Source organism: Kogia breviceps, chromosome 12 (genome assembly GCF_026419965.1).
Source record: "Kogia breviceps isolate mKogBre1 chromosome 12, mKogBre1 haplotype 1, whole genome shotgun sequence".
NCBI classification, from domain to species: Eukaryota; Metazoa; Chordata; class Mammalia; order Artiodactyla; family Physeteridae; genus Kogia; species Kogia breviceps.
In genome coordinates this window covers 99,146,336-99,161,357 of record NC_081321.1, presented here as the reverse complement: position 1 = coordinate 99,161,357, position 15,022 = coordinate 99,146,336, and the positions used below count along the sequence as shown (strand labels likewise).

Here is a 15,022-nt window from a genome sequence, read left to right as displayed (position 1 = left end):
GTTTCATTATTTTACTTTACAAAAAACACAAAGCTGAAGACCAAACCTATGCCATTTTTACTTCAATATTTAAATTATCACTTAAATATTTCTATTCAATAATCCTTTTCCTTCTCCCAGGAAAAACAAATCATACACAGAACAATCTACCCAGCATAAATCAAGTAGGATGGTTCTCCAAATCACATTCTGATTGGGATTTTTTTCTGATATGCATAATTCTCACGTATTTCTATATCAGAAGTGATACAAATATCTAAAATGCTTAGCAAATGGGGGAAAATATACTTGTATTAGGCAGGGAGCATGTCTCACTAAGAGAAAAATAAGAATTGGTTACTGCTTCAAGTAGAAAATAAAACGTGCTGAACTCTTCCTGTATTTTAGCCAAAGGCTGGCAAAGATCATCAGTCTGTTAGTATCACCCACAGACCTTAGTGATTTTCAAAACTCCTAAAACTTCAGATTTCTTATAGAAATTATTAATCCAAAACAAAACAAATAATCCCCTCGACTGAGCACAAAAGAACAACAAGTAGTTGAGTAATGGGGTGTGTTTGTTTTCTCGAATTCACATATGATCTCTGAAGATGAACGGGGTGCTCTGGCCCAGAGCCAGGCCCTGCACCTTCCCTGAGCAGGACGATCCTCCGGGAATGCTAAGGAAGAGGTCACCTAGAACGTAAGACTCAAAAGGAACCCAAACGTCTGCTCTAAAAATAGTCTTTGTAATCTGGCAGTTATTTCGAGGTCTAAGAAGCCGTGATGCCTGGCTTTAGGGAGTTCAGCGCCCAGTGGACTACTCCCCCAAACAGGGTGAAGAGGAATGAGGGACAAGACAGGTCATAACTGGGGGAAAGGCCCAAACGCCAGGCAGACCGTGAACGAGGAAGGAGCAGACCCTGAAGGAGGCAGGTGGGGTCCGGACAAAAGCTGGGCCACGGGGTGGCGGTAACCCAGGCTGTCCAGCAGCCACAGGAAGGCCCTGGGGTCCAAGGAGACCGGCTGACAGGGGGAGACATGAGAGGTGGCCCCAAGAGGTAAGGTAAATGCAGATTTCCTGCCTGATTTACACAGTCACCCAGGGGCAGTGCTTCCCTCAGACTTCTCCCTGGCTGAGGAGATGCATCTCTACACTCTGTTAAGTGATTACAAGATGGGAGATCTAAGGAGATGGGGAATGAGTATCTGGAAGGAAAAAAGGGGGAAAATATCAGAAATGAATCTTTAAAATATAAAAATATAAACCAAGCTTGAATATTACCTGAGAATAAATTATACTTCATTAAACGATCGTACTTATATTAAGTCATCTGCCAGTAAAAACTTTTAAAGGCTCCCACTGTTAAGGAGTGTGTCCAAAAACTTTAGTCTGATATATGGGGCTCTCCCACCCAGAATCCCCACGTAACTCTCCAACTCCCTCTACTTCTAGCCACCATCAAAAACTATCCTTTTCGGGAATTCCCTGGAAGTCCAGTGGTTAGGACTCCGCGCTTTCACTGCCGAGGGGCCGGGTTCAATCCCTGGTTGGGGAACTAAGATCCCACAAGCCACATGGAGCGGCCAAGAAAAAGAAAAACAAAACAAAAAATCCTTCTCATAAAATAAAGGAATCACACATAGGACATATAATTCAAGTAGTAAATTTTCTCTCATAAGCATTTATTTTGATTGTGCATTTCATTTGCTATCCCCACTTCTATGCCAGAAAACGTATGTGTACTGAAAAGTACGGCAGTCAGGGAAAATGGGACATAATATGGAATGTCTTACTTCTTCCAGTCTCGGGGGAACCACACGAAATACTTCCTTGAAAATATAACAGAACACAAGTGGTCTAACAAATCCATTCACTCAGGAGTGAAGGATGCAAAAGTAGAAAGACCCAGTCAGGGACTTCCCTGGTGGTCCAGTGGTAAAGAATCCACCTTCCAATGCAGGGGACGTGGGTTTGATCCCCGGTCAGGGAACTAAGATCCCACATGCTGCGGGGCATCTAAGCCCGCGCGCCACAACTACTAAGCCCGAGCCTCAACTAGAGAGCCCACATGTTGCAACTACTGAGCCCACGTGCTCTGAAGCCCACATGCCACAACAAAAGATCCCATGCCGCAACTAAGACCTGACGCAGCCAAAACTAGATAAATAATTTAACCGGGGGGGGGGGGGGGAATACCCAAAGAGGTCAGAGACTAGCTGTCTAAAATTATTACACCTCAGTCTTACTTCCTTTAAACCAGAAATCATCACTTGAGCTGCCTCAGGCTCACCAGACAAACCACTCAACTCAGAGTCACTCTATAATTTTCTCTCTCAATCACTGGCTGTCATTAGCATTCTAATTCACTTCTGATTGAACAGTTACATACCCTGTCCTCAAAATGATGACTCCTGTTTCATAAAAAAACTGACAGCAATGTACACGTGAAGGATTTTAGGAGAAAATTCTATAGCAAGATTCATATTTTAAAGTTATGCTTAAATCTGATGCAGTCTACAATTTCAAAAGCCATGTTTGCACCATCTTGAAACAGGTACGTTTTTTATGAGAGTGAAGGGCAAAGGCGGAGGGCGTTTCAGGAGCGTTCCAGGGCAGGAAATAATACCCTGTAATTCTGGAAATAAAATATCAGTAATTCAAAGACTGACATCTCTAACAAATTCTGAATAACTACTCCACCTGTATAATTTGTAGAATGGCATGCCGCAAAGGCCAAAACTTTTATTAACCTGGAAAACAGGCTAACCAAGATACAGGCAGACAGCTGTTGCTGAATTAATCTCATTAGTCCCTTCACAAATTACAGATATAAGAAGTTGGTGCGTTACAGGGGAAATGATCGGCGATTTGGCATCAGACAGAAAGAGTTCAAATACCACCTCTGCTACCTCTGTAACCCAGGGAAAATGCCTACATGGCAAGAATCGCATCTATTTCACTAGGTCTCTTTGAGGATTCAATGACAACGGCTGTGTATGGCCTTCATACATAACAGTGATGCTACCTGGAGGAGAAAAGTCAAGATCATCAGAGAAGTAGTAATTACAGCAAGAACATGGAAGCAGAAATGGCCACTCACAGTTACTGAGTGACAATTACACGCCAGCACAATTACACGCCAGCACTGAGAGCGTTATATACATGTCAGTTAGTAACCACGACAATTTCAGGGGGTGCCTACCATTATGATCCTCACTGCACAGATGAAACAGAGTTCCGAAGAGTAACTTACCCAAGTAGTGAGTGGCACATCTAGCCTCTGCTCTTAACTACGATGCTACACTAACTGTAAACCTGAAAACTACAACAGTCGGTTTCCAAGAGCAGCTAGTTTAATTCAATACTACTCCAATTCGCTGGGAAGGGGGACAAGAAAATTGTATAACCACAGGCTCTCATTTCTGCTGAATCACGCCATGTGAATTGATTTTGACCCTGTATCCAAAATATCTTCACCAAGTAATCTGCCCAAATAAACTACCAGGGTGAAGGAGTCAACTAACTGCGACAACGAAAAGAACCAGAACAAGAAAAGAGCTTCCGAACTCACACGGCGCTTCCCCTCCCTGCGTGCCCACACTAAGGGCGGGTTGGGACTGTGCACCCTGGGGCCCCGAGGACCGCCAGCAGGTGCTTAATGAATACAGTGCTTATTTTGCTGACTGAGCCCCAAGCGTTTTAAATCTAACAGCCCCAACCCAACCAGATACTCTAATTCAGCAGGTTGGGGCCACAGCCTGGGCTTGCCTCTGGAGCCTCTGGTGTGTGTTCCCAGCTGAGACACCACAAAGGCCCCCCAGAAATCTCCAGTGCAGTCCCTCATCTGAACCACAGAACACAGAAAATGTCCTGACTGTCTTCTCGGTACTCACAGGATGGTGTGCAGCACCATTCCAGGTGCAAGGGGAGAAGTTAATTTGTTATACATCCCTGTTGAGAAAAGCATATCTTTTCAATCCTATTATTCAGTCGACGTTCCACTCTGAACAAAGAATTATCTGTCATTGCCCCAAACGAGTCAACAGGGAACCCAGCAGCCTCTACTTTGCCGCAGAACTCTGAACACTCCTGCCAAGACCCCATCCCCTCCTCCCACCCCTGAGCAAAGACAAGTAGCAGACTCAGCAGTTCCCACAGTGAGCTCCACCGGAACCGGCCAAGACCCACGAAGTCCATGGCAGCACACCACCTCCTCTTGGCTGACAGAGCCATCTGCTGTCTACAGTATCAACAGAGACGGCATCTTACAGACAGGCTCCAGTAAGTGTTTGGTATTAGTAGAGTTTTCCATTCCAATACTGTTCCAGCACTGATTCTGGTGGGTGTTAAGAATAGAGAACTCACAAGATTCAGTTTTTATCCTTGAAGAATACATAGTCTAGCAGAAAAGGAAATTATCATGATAAACGTGCAGATGAGGACGCAAAGAACTTTGCCTGGGAAAGTCTGGAGAGCCAACAGAAGGCAGGCAGTATCTGAAAAGGGCCAACAGAGCATGAGTGTGTATTCACCAGAAGGAGAGGGGCTAGCCAGGACATTTCGGGCAGAGAAAAGGACACACACAGAAGTATGAAGCCAAAGGGAAAGCCTGGAAAACTGAGAGGAGTTCTGTGTGGCTACAGTGTGGTGACTGGGGGAGAGAACGAGAAGGAGCTGGAAATGAAGCTACGTTTAAAAAGGGCCTTGAACACCACACCACGGAATCTAGCTGCATCCTGTAACAAGTTATATACGCCACTAAATGACAGGGCAAGACCCATGCAGGCAGTTCAGTAGATGACAGAGGAGAAGGGAAAAACAAAAATTAGAACAATCAGTATTGTTCACAGCAGTATTATTCACAGTAGCCGAAAGGTGGAAGCGACCCAGTTGTCCATCAATGGACGACTAGATAAGCAAAATGTGACATATGTCAGTACATACGGTGGAATATTATTCAGCCTTGGGAAGGAAGGAAATTGCGACACATGCTATAACATGGACTAACTTTGTGAAATAAGCCAGTCGTGAAAGGACAAATACTGTGTGACTCCACTCATGTGAGGTACCGTTGACCCTTGAACAACATGGATTTGAACTGTGTGGGTCCACGTGTATGTGGAATTTTTTCAATAAACAGGCACTACAGTAGTACACGATCTGCCGTTGGCTGAATCCAAGGGCACAGAGGACCCTCGGATGCAGAGGTCGACTGTAAGTTACACTCGGGTTTCTGACGCTGGTGTTCGGTGCCTCTGAGCCCTGCATTGTTCAAGGATCAACTGTACTTAGGGGAGCCAAGTTCATCGAGACAGAAAGTAGAATGGTGGTTGCCAGGGGCTGGGGGAGGGGGAAATGGGGGTAGTTGTTTAATGGGTATAGTTTCCATTTTACAAGATGAAAAAGTTCTGGAGATTGGTTGCACAACAATGTGAATACACTTAAACTACTGAACTGTACGTTTTAAAAAGGGTACGATGGTAAATTCTATATTATGTGTATTTTATCACAGTTTTTAAACAGGCTGTAGCCAAAGTCCAGTCAAAGGTGACATGTAAACCAGAGCTGTGACAAGCGAGTGAATTCACAACATACTAAGGTGATATACTCGGTAAGGCTTACCGACCAGTGGAAAGCGGAGGAGGAGGTGGGGATAACTCCGAGGTTTCCAATCCAGTAGGTGGTGTTACACTAATGAATATACTAGATGAAACTTTTCATGAGCAAGAAAAATTCATTCGTCTACACAAGCTTTCATTCAAAAACTTTTTTTAGCGCTTGTTACGTGCCACGCACTGGCTAGGAAATGTGGACACCACAGAATAAAAAGGACCAAATCTTGGCCCTCACAGAGCTAACAATCTAGCACTAGTGTCATACAACGGCAAGCGGGCGTGTGACGTGATACAATGCGTAACAGACGATGTGATGAAACAAAAGCACTTCTCCTGTGGAAGAAAAATAGAGGACGGGGAAGAGGTGGCAGCTGAGTAAGGAATTTGTATGAAGTAGGAAAGCCATGGCTACAAGTTCTGTATAAATAAAAATGGACAATGTTTAGTCTCTCATCCTCATTTGGTTAGGAAATGGATCGGTTAACAATAGATCATTTGATAGGAATATGGAAAATATAAACTTGAATATTAAGCTGTGTATTCTCTCGCATTCGGACGTTCCTTACTGCAAAGCAATTTACTAATTTATAGCACTACTCTTCGTATTACTTATTTTAATTCTTTTTCTGCAAGAGAAGTATGCATATGACAGTGGTGGCAGGGGGTACTGGATTTATAAATATGGCATTTAAACTGACTTTAAAAGCACAAACTTTTCCTTTTTGTTAAAGATATTAAAGAAGAAAAAAACACTACTTACCAAGACTACAAAGGAGTGCATAAAGATTAACTGTTGGAACCCAAGTGTACAGAAAGAATTTCAAAACCACAGCAATTATCAAAATTGTGACTACAATCAAAAGATTAACATTTTTTACGGTTTTTGATCATTAGATCCGTGCCTTCTGAGTAAGTTTTATTTTCCTAAGGCAACATTTCCAATCAGGTTAGGAAAAACATACACTCTTGGAATGGACCAAGTACTAGGAATCATTTTATTCAATCCTCTAATTTTACATGTCAAGAAACTGAATCCAAACAAGGTGAAAGACCTGGCTAAGGTCACATAAAGAGTTACCATGACAACAAAGCACAGAGCCAAGGTACTAAGGTCTCTGGGCTCAGAGGGCACTGCTCTTCCCCTACACGGCCAGTGAAGGTCACAGAGGGGTACTGATTTTCTTTCAGTCTAAAATATCTACTGGAAAACTAGAAACCTAGCAGAATGTATCCCAAATCATGACAGCAGAGATGTGAACAAATGAGCACATTTCACCTATACAGCTGTAATACACAGCTGCATGATTTACTTTTATAAAATCGAGGGACAAGCATAACATTTTGTTCTTAACATTTTTTAATATGGTTTTACTGAATAATGGCGCCAACCTGGATTCTGCAACCCTACGTAAATCACTGCCTGTTGTGGCTGAGCTGTAATGTTAACCAACCAATTTAAAACCATTACTGACACAGAAACATGTATTTAGAGATTTTGTGCCAACTAAGAAACCACACAGTTTTTCAGTCATGTGTACAGAATACTCTATATGGAATGCTAAATACTCAAAACCACACTGGTTTTTGGGGTTACCTTTCTTGATTGCTCATTTTGGCATACATGACTTTAACCAATTCCGGGCTTTTCAGAAAATGGTCTGTAATAATCAAGAACCTAAGAAAAAAGGAGGGAAAGGTTTGGTTACTACAAACATAGTAAAATAGATATGGTCTTATCTACTTTATAGGCATATCTTATACATAAAAGTACTCCTGTTTATTGAATTTTTGATTAGCTGTAATCTTCAAATGTTTTAGAGGTTCACATACTATTTTTCTATTAGCAGCTAAAAGAAAATGAAAACCCTCAAAATATTTTTCTCCGATTTTATTTCTGAAAAATGTACTGAAATGATTCAAATTTATTCAACTGGAGGAAAGGGCCTACTATAGTTTTTATCTAAGTTGAGAAAGGAAAACACTATAGTTTAAACAATAATATGAAATTTAGCTACAAGTTCAGGTATAATAAAACATATTAAATTGTTTTAGTCAGAAACTTAGTGCTAAAATTAACCAGAGAAATAGACATGTCATACTTTTTATTTAAACATATGCCAACAACACAGTAATGAATACTGGCTTGATTATCTACTCCTTAAGAGCTCTCAAGTTACCAAGAAAACATCCTCACTGTCAAGCAATGCACTCATCGAAACTTAGAGATCAACTTGGGGAAACCCTTGAGGCAAAGATTACAAGCATATTTCTTCAAAGTACCACTGTGACACCTAAAAAGATTGAATAGTACTATTAATTAATTCTGAATCATATTTACCAGAGGGCATCTGAAGACTTAAGAACTAAAGAATATACTATCCATAACCAAGGTTATGAATAAGTATGACAGTAAAGCATTTATATTGACAAACACGGTTTATTTAATCACTTCTTAACAAACAACAGAATAAAAGTATGCCTTTTAAGTATGGTAGCCAAATGAAGCATATTAACTACCACGACACAGTGTCACTTCATATAAACACAAAACCTAAACACATATTCTGTTTCTTCCACAACCTTTCAAATAAGTCACCAACACTGATGTAAAATATTTCTAACAATACTGGGTAATATTCAAAATTCTCAATTTTCACGTCAATTTAGGGAGGTCATCAAACAGTGACAACAGAAATTCATGCATATCAAGCCAGGTATACAAAATTGTGACCCTAAAGCTCATCCATAATTCACCTATTTGGAGCTCAAAACATTTTCCCACAAGCATATCCATTCAAAAACACAATGTTCCAAATACTGTGTGCGAGGGGCTAGGTCCCAAGCCGTAATTCCAAACTCTAACAGTGGAGAGACACACGCATAAAGAGACAATTAGAGAAAAATGTCTTAGGTGCAGCACACAGGCACACATCATGGATTACAGAAACAACAAAGTTTATCTAACTAGAGGGCTGCAGGGAAGAGGGGCGATGGATGGGACAGGAGAATCAGGAGTCTGGTGAACCCCTAGTTGCAGAGGGAAGGGAGAACATTTCAATTAGAGGTGACACAAAAGGACTTGAAAAGACTGCCTGAAGGAAAGAAGAGCCGTGCACTAAGGGAATTATAAACAATAAAATACTACCAGGGTTTAAAGAGGGACTCAGGACCTAACTTAACACTTATGTCCTTGAATGCCACTGTAAACAGCCCTCAGCCTGAAGAACTGCCAGTTGAAGGGAGCCTCACCAGGCTTTGAGTTTATTACGACTGAGGTGACAACCAAGCCTTCTTTCCTGCTACTGGTCATTAGTGCTCTCTTTCTTTTTTCTTAATCAATTTTGTTGATCTTTTTAAAGAGTCAACTTTGCCTTTGTTAATCCTTTCTATTGTTTTTCTGTTTTCCATGTTACTGACTTGTGTCCTTTTATTTTCTTCTTTCTACTGAGGATTTACTGTACTCTTCTCTTTCTATCTTCTTAAAGTAGAACCTTAAGGCACTGATTTCAGACCTACTTTTCTGACATAAACACTTAAAGCTATAAATTTCCCTCTTAACCCTGCTTTAGCTTTATCCCACAAATTTTATGCTTTCATTATCCTTCAGTTCAAAAGATTTTCTAATTTGCCTTGTGATTTCATTTTGACAAATCAATTATTTAGATATGCTAATTTCCAAAACTTTAGAATTTTTCTAGATCATCTTGCTATGGTTTTCTAGGCTAACTGTGGTCAGGGAACATATTCCGTATGTTTTCAATCCTTTTCATATATTCATTGAGACTTTTTATAGCCCAGACTATGGTCTATCTTAGTGAACATAATGCAGACAGTTGAAAAGAAAGTAAATTTTCCAAGTGTTGAGACAATGTTCTATAAACCAGACTCATGTGAGGGTGGCTACCTATCTCAGTACTACTGAGATCATCTACATCTATACTGATGCTTGTCTACTTCTATCAGTGGCTAAAAAGTGAGTGTTAAAATCTCCAACTATCACTTCCAATTCCAGGCATAACAGATGAACGACTGACCTCCTACCTTAAACAACTACCAAAGCAGACAAAATATATGGAACAGTTTTCAGACAAGAAACAACAAACCCAACTCAATCAGGTTGTGCAAATAAAAGGCACTTTGGAGAATTTCCTCCTAAACAAACAAAATACCCTAAAAAATGCACGGTAAGTGTATTCTGATCAATATTTTTATAAAATCCTTATGGACTAATTAGCAGACTGAGACACACTCAGTGAAGGAAAGAGTTATTCTACATGCTGGAATGTGTGGTCAAGAAGTGGAACTTGAATTGAAAATGTTTTCCACACATAGGGGTGGTCAAGGGTGCAGGGAATGGGGCAAAGACAAAGGAAAGATGGGTCCACTACAGTGCTGTTGCTGTGACCACCAGCATTACCTGGAGCTAAGATGAAAGGAGGTCCACACTGGGACCTTTATACCAAGATAAATTCCAAGCAGATCAAACACTTAAACATCAAAACTGAAATGATACAATACTGGAAGAAAACCTAAGTAGAGAAAAGGCCTTTATAGCTATTACCAAAAATCTTAAGACATTAAAAAAAGACCGGCAATTTCATCTACTAAAATAGCAAAAAACTTTACATGAAGAAAAGTGCCACAAGCGAAGTCAAAAGACAAAAAAGTGAGAAAAAAAATCTGGATTTTATTTCATACAAAGGACTAATATCCCTAATTTAAAAAATATTCCTACATATATGGAAAGACTGCCATCCTAAAACAAAAATGGGTGAAGAAAATGAGAATGTACATAAAAGAAAATTAGAATCTTCAATATATAAAAAGATGCTCAACCTCGTAACAAGAAAAATACAAAATAAAACTATACAATGATACTATTTTAAACCTTGGCAGAACTGGCAAATCCAAAACTTTGATAGCACACTCTGTTACAGTGATAAAGGAAACCAGGTACTACTCTCAAAATTTGCCAAGGGAAGTATATACTGGTATAACATCTATGAAGGACAACTTGGAAGTGTCTGTCAAAATTATAAAAGCACATTCTGTAGTAACTGCGAATTGTGAATTTATCCTACAATCATACCTGCCCATATGCAGGATGACATGTGTCAACAAGGCCACAGGACAGCTCCACTCAGATGCAGAGAAGGCACCTCAAACTTAACGCAGTCAAAACAAACTCCTGATGTCCCCTAGCCCCACCCCAAACTGTTCCACCCACCTCATTCACTCAAACAAGCCAAAAACCCAGCTCCCACCCTTGCCTTCCTCTCTCCCACCTCACCCCTAAAATCGAATCCATAATAAGCCCCACCAGCTCCGCCCGCAGAGCACACGCAGTCTATTCACCTCTCTTCATCCCACTGCGGCGACCCTCATCTAAGCCACCCTGGCCTCCTGACAGCTACAACTGCCTCCTAACAGGCAGCCCAGCCTCCATTCCTCCCTCTCCCCTCCCCACAGCTCAGCCTCAGTCCAGCAACCAGAGGGAGCCTTCGAAACACAGACCAGGGACTTCCCTGGTGGTTCAGTGGTTAAGAATCCGTCTGCCAGCGCAGGGGACACGGGTTCGAGCCCTGGTCAGGAAAGAGCCCACATGCCGCGGAGCAACTAAGCCCATGCGCCACAAATACCGAGCCTGCGCTCTAGAGCCCACGTGCCACAACTACTGAAGCCCACGCGCCTACAGCCCGTGCTCCGTAGCAAGAGAAGCCACCGCAATGAGACACCTGTGCACCACAACGAAGACCCAACGCAGCGAAAGATAAATATGTATAACTAACTAACTAACTAACACAGACCAGGTCGTTCCATACACTGCTTAAAACTTCCCCAATCGCCTCTCATGGCAAAGAGTAAATCGATCACCTTTTCCTGGTTCACAAAGCCCCACATCACTGGCCTCCAGGTACCCCTTCACTCACTATGCTGTCCAAACCCTGGGCTCCCTAGTCCTGCGACAGAGGCCTCTGCCTTGGGGTCTTTGCACCCTGTGTATTCACTGCTGGGACTGTTCTTCCCAATCTGTCTCCACCTTTACCCACAGATCTTCCAATGATTGGCTACCCAGTTCTCGGTTCAAATGTCACCAACTCAGGAAAGGTTTCCTTGACCTCCAAATTTTAAAGTAGCACAAAGTTACTCTGCATCACCTCACCTCACCAGAGTACTTAATCAAGATTCAACATGGGAATTCCCTGGCGGTCTAGTGGTTAGGACTCCGCGCCTCCACTGCAGGGGTCCCACATGCCATGGCCAAAAAAAAAAAAAAAGATCCAACATTGATTCTTGTTTTTTCCACTGTCTGTCTTCTGTACCAATCATGTTTGTATTACTACTAATAAAATACTAGCTAATACTAGACAGCGTTTACTATGAGTCAAGTACCATTCTAAGGGACAGGACAGCTCAGTACACATTCTGTGTATTTTTATTCCAATTTATCTGACGTTTGTTATACATTTATTTGGGGTTTTAGGTTCATTATCTGTCTCTCACTAAAACGTAACATCTTATTAATTTTGAATCTCCAGTGCCATGAACAGTACCTGGTATACTTCAAGCACTCCATCAATAATTACTGAATTAATTAATTAATGTTTGAAGCAAGCATCTGCATGTTTTCTGAATTTCCTAGAAGCCTGCACAAAGCAGGAATAGTTTCTAATCCACGGGTTTTCCAAGGTAAAAGCAAATCAGATCCCTCATGAAAAGGGCAATCAGTCTTTGCAGAGAAACCAGAGCCCCTTCTCTCGTGACACAGCGGGCAGCGCTCTCAGCAATGTCTCGCGGTGAGCCCTCAATAAGACAGAGCAAAGCCACTTGGGCACTACCCCTTAGTGTAAGTCAGGCTTCAAACCAGGGACGTACAGACAGGCAGCTCCCGGATGTGGAGGACCAACCCAGGAAAAACTCTGAGAACCCAGAGGTGCAGATGGACTACTCATTTTCCAGCTAAATCTCCTGAGCACTGCTTTGCACTTTGGAGTTACTCAGGTAAGTACTGAGTGGCAATGACGTCAAGCTTGTGCTCACCAGGTAACCAGCCAAATGCAAAACCATATGCTTTAAAAGTCACCAGAACTGAATACTGGCTCCTTCGCTTTCACCAAATATAATTATAAAGGTAAAGTCATCAGAGCAAAAGGGGCAAGAATGACATCTTAAGGTACTGCCATTCAAGCTCTGACAGGTAGACAGCAAGACAGGCAGTGTCGCTACCCAACAGTCCTTGTGCCAAACCAACCATTCCAGTGAGTTTGTAACCACGTCCACATGCCTTTAAAACAACATATGGGACACGAAATTCAAGTCTGGAAACTTCTAACCTAAATCACTTCTTTCATTCTAGAAGTAAGGAAGAAGAGGCCCACAGAAGTTCGGTGCCTTAGTTACGGTTCCTCATTTACCTAAAAATCAAAACAAGCGCTCAGTTTCCTGACTTCTGTGCCCCCTGGGATGTTCCCCAGGTACTTCTGCTCTGGTAGCCTCTCTGGAAAGAAGTTCAGGTGAACTTAAACCTTGTGCTAGGGTCTGGTTCTCCATGCTGCTTTCAGGTCAAAACAATGAGGAGTAAAATCCATTTATTCTTTCGTTCATTCAACAAATAGTAAACATCTACTAGTGAGTAAAGAAAGCAGCATTTTTACTTTGGCACTATCTAAAGGATAAGAACTGTCTCTCACAGTTTACAATACAGGCAGAAAAAAAGCATTCTGTCTGGACATCCATACAGACAACTGGAATTCTTTGCTACACCACCTTATGGCATAACATTGAGTGTATAATCCTGGGGGCAAATAATATTAGATACACAAAGCAATGATGATGGAATGCCAGTGACAGGCAGATTTTTTCTTGCAACTCAAAAATGGTCATTTAAATGGCTGTCAATTATGCATGAGTTTTTATAAGTTAGTTGCTGGGACTGTTTTCCTAAATATAATATACTTTCCATTCCAGGGGCTGCACAAAGTTACAAGCAAATTCTCAACTTTCACTCAGAATTCATTGTGTTGACTTTCTTACCCTGTATCTGCTCAAGGGAAGAACCAAAGATAAAGACCTTTACAACAAGAAGAGTCTCAATCACGTTTAATATTTTCTAAGCTATAAACTGTAAATTTGTAATTAAATTCTTTTGCAGAATTACTATTTCTGTAAATGCATAATTTGTGTGGTAATATTTTATGAGGGAGGTGGGGTCCCACTAATCAGAAACATAAAATGCCACAAAGACATTTAGGGCCTGAAAGTAATACTCCAGCTTTATGGAAAATAGAACAAATTATCTTGGGAAAGGATCAAAAATATATTCCATCCCAAGCAGAAGTCAAAATAGAAAGGATATCAGAGAAACACATATTTATTTACAAACAAGAAAGGCTAGAAATGGGATCTTTTCCTAGTTTTTCAACATATGTTAAGCTTTAACTTATTGTTCAATTGTTATAATTCAAACTTTTACTTAAAACCTCTACCAGGAAAGTGATGTCAGGATGTTTAAGCAGCCACATTTCTAACAAGATACTCACGGCCATTCCGATTCAGGCTGCTTCTGGTGAGCTTCTATGACATCAATCGCAATATTGAGGTTTTCTTCCAGCTCCTTCATTCTTTCAGAATTAAGGGATGTGAACAAAATCATTGATGAGTAGGCAACAATTTTTTTGTCTGGATGATTTAAGCAAGACCTTCCAAATAAAGAAATCAGGGTGTTAGCCCAACTTAGCAGCATGATAAAACATGATTATAACTCATAAATAATAATAATCCCATTAACAAGTTCAGTATATACTGATATTTTTAAGGATTTAATGAAGAATTACAACACTTTTAAACAAGCACATAATTTATGGCAAAAATAGCAAATTGAAAGTTAGTCACAGAGTACCCAATACAAAAGCTGCAGTCCACTTATGAGTCAGAGGCAAAAAGCAAATAACATCTGATTAAAGAAAAAGATAAAATGATTCCATTTATAAAGCATTAAAATGTTCACTCTTGTTAGAAAGAAAACCAAAAGGCATAAAATGATACTTCAACGACTACAGACATTTCTTTAACAGTTTGAGGGACAGAATGTTTAAGGGAAAGATGATCTATTGGCAAGAAATAAAATTTGGAGTCAAAAGCCTCCGTACTAACTCCCGGTTCATCCACCTATCAGCTATGTGATCTTAGAAAGGTCACTAATTTATCAATTTTCGATTCTATTATAGGTTATGCACTACGGCAGGATTTTTTTCTTTCATTTAAACTTCACAATACTCTTCTGGAGGAGGTATTGTCCTTCTATTATAGATGAAGAATGTGTTGACTTTACTTGCCCAAAGGCACAGAGCCAAGCCAGTACCTGCCAAAGCGGAATTCAAATTTGGTTGTATCTGTCTCACAAACACATATAGAGTGAAGTCAC

The 15,022-nt window shown here is 40.9% G+C and overlaps 1 protein-coding gene across 3 annotated transcripts in view; it reads right to left on the bottom strand.

The window, feature by feature from the left end:
- ATXN10 (ataxin 10) overlaps positions 1-15,022 on the bottom strand; it is a 152,783-nt gene that overhangs the window by 96,852 nt on the left and 40,909 nt on the right. For all 3 annotated transcript variants that reach the window (XM_059081679.2, XM_067010425.1, XM_067010424.1), the window contains exons 5-6: positions 14,139-14,297; positions 7,193-7,273 (exon numbers count right to left, since the gene is read on the bottom strand). In XM_059081679.2, the coding sequence (XP_058937662.1) occupies positions 7,193-7,273; positions 14,139-14,297 (240 nt within the window). The remainder of the gene's footprint in view (positions 1-7,192; positions 7,274-14,138; positions 14,298-15,022) is intronic.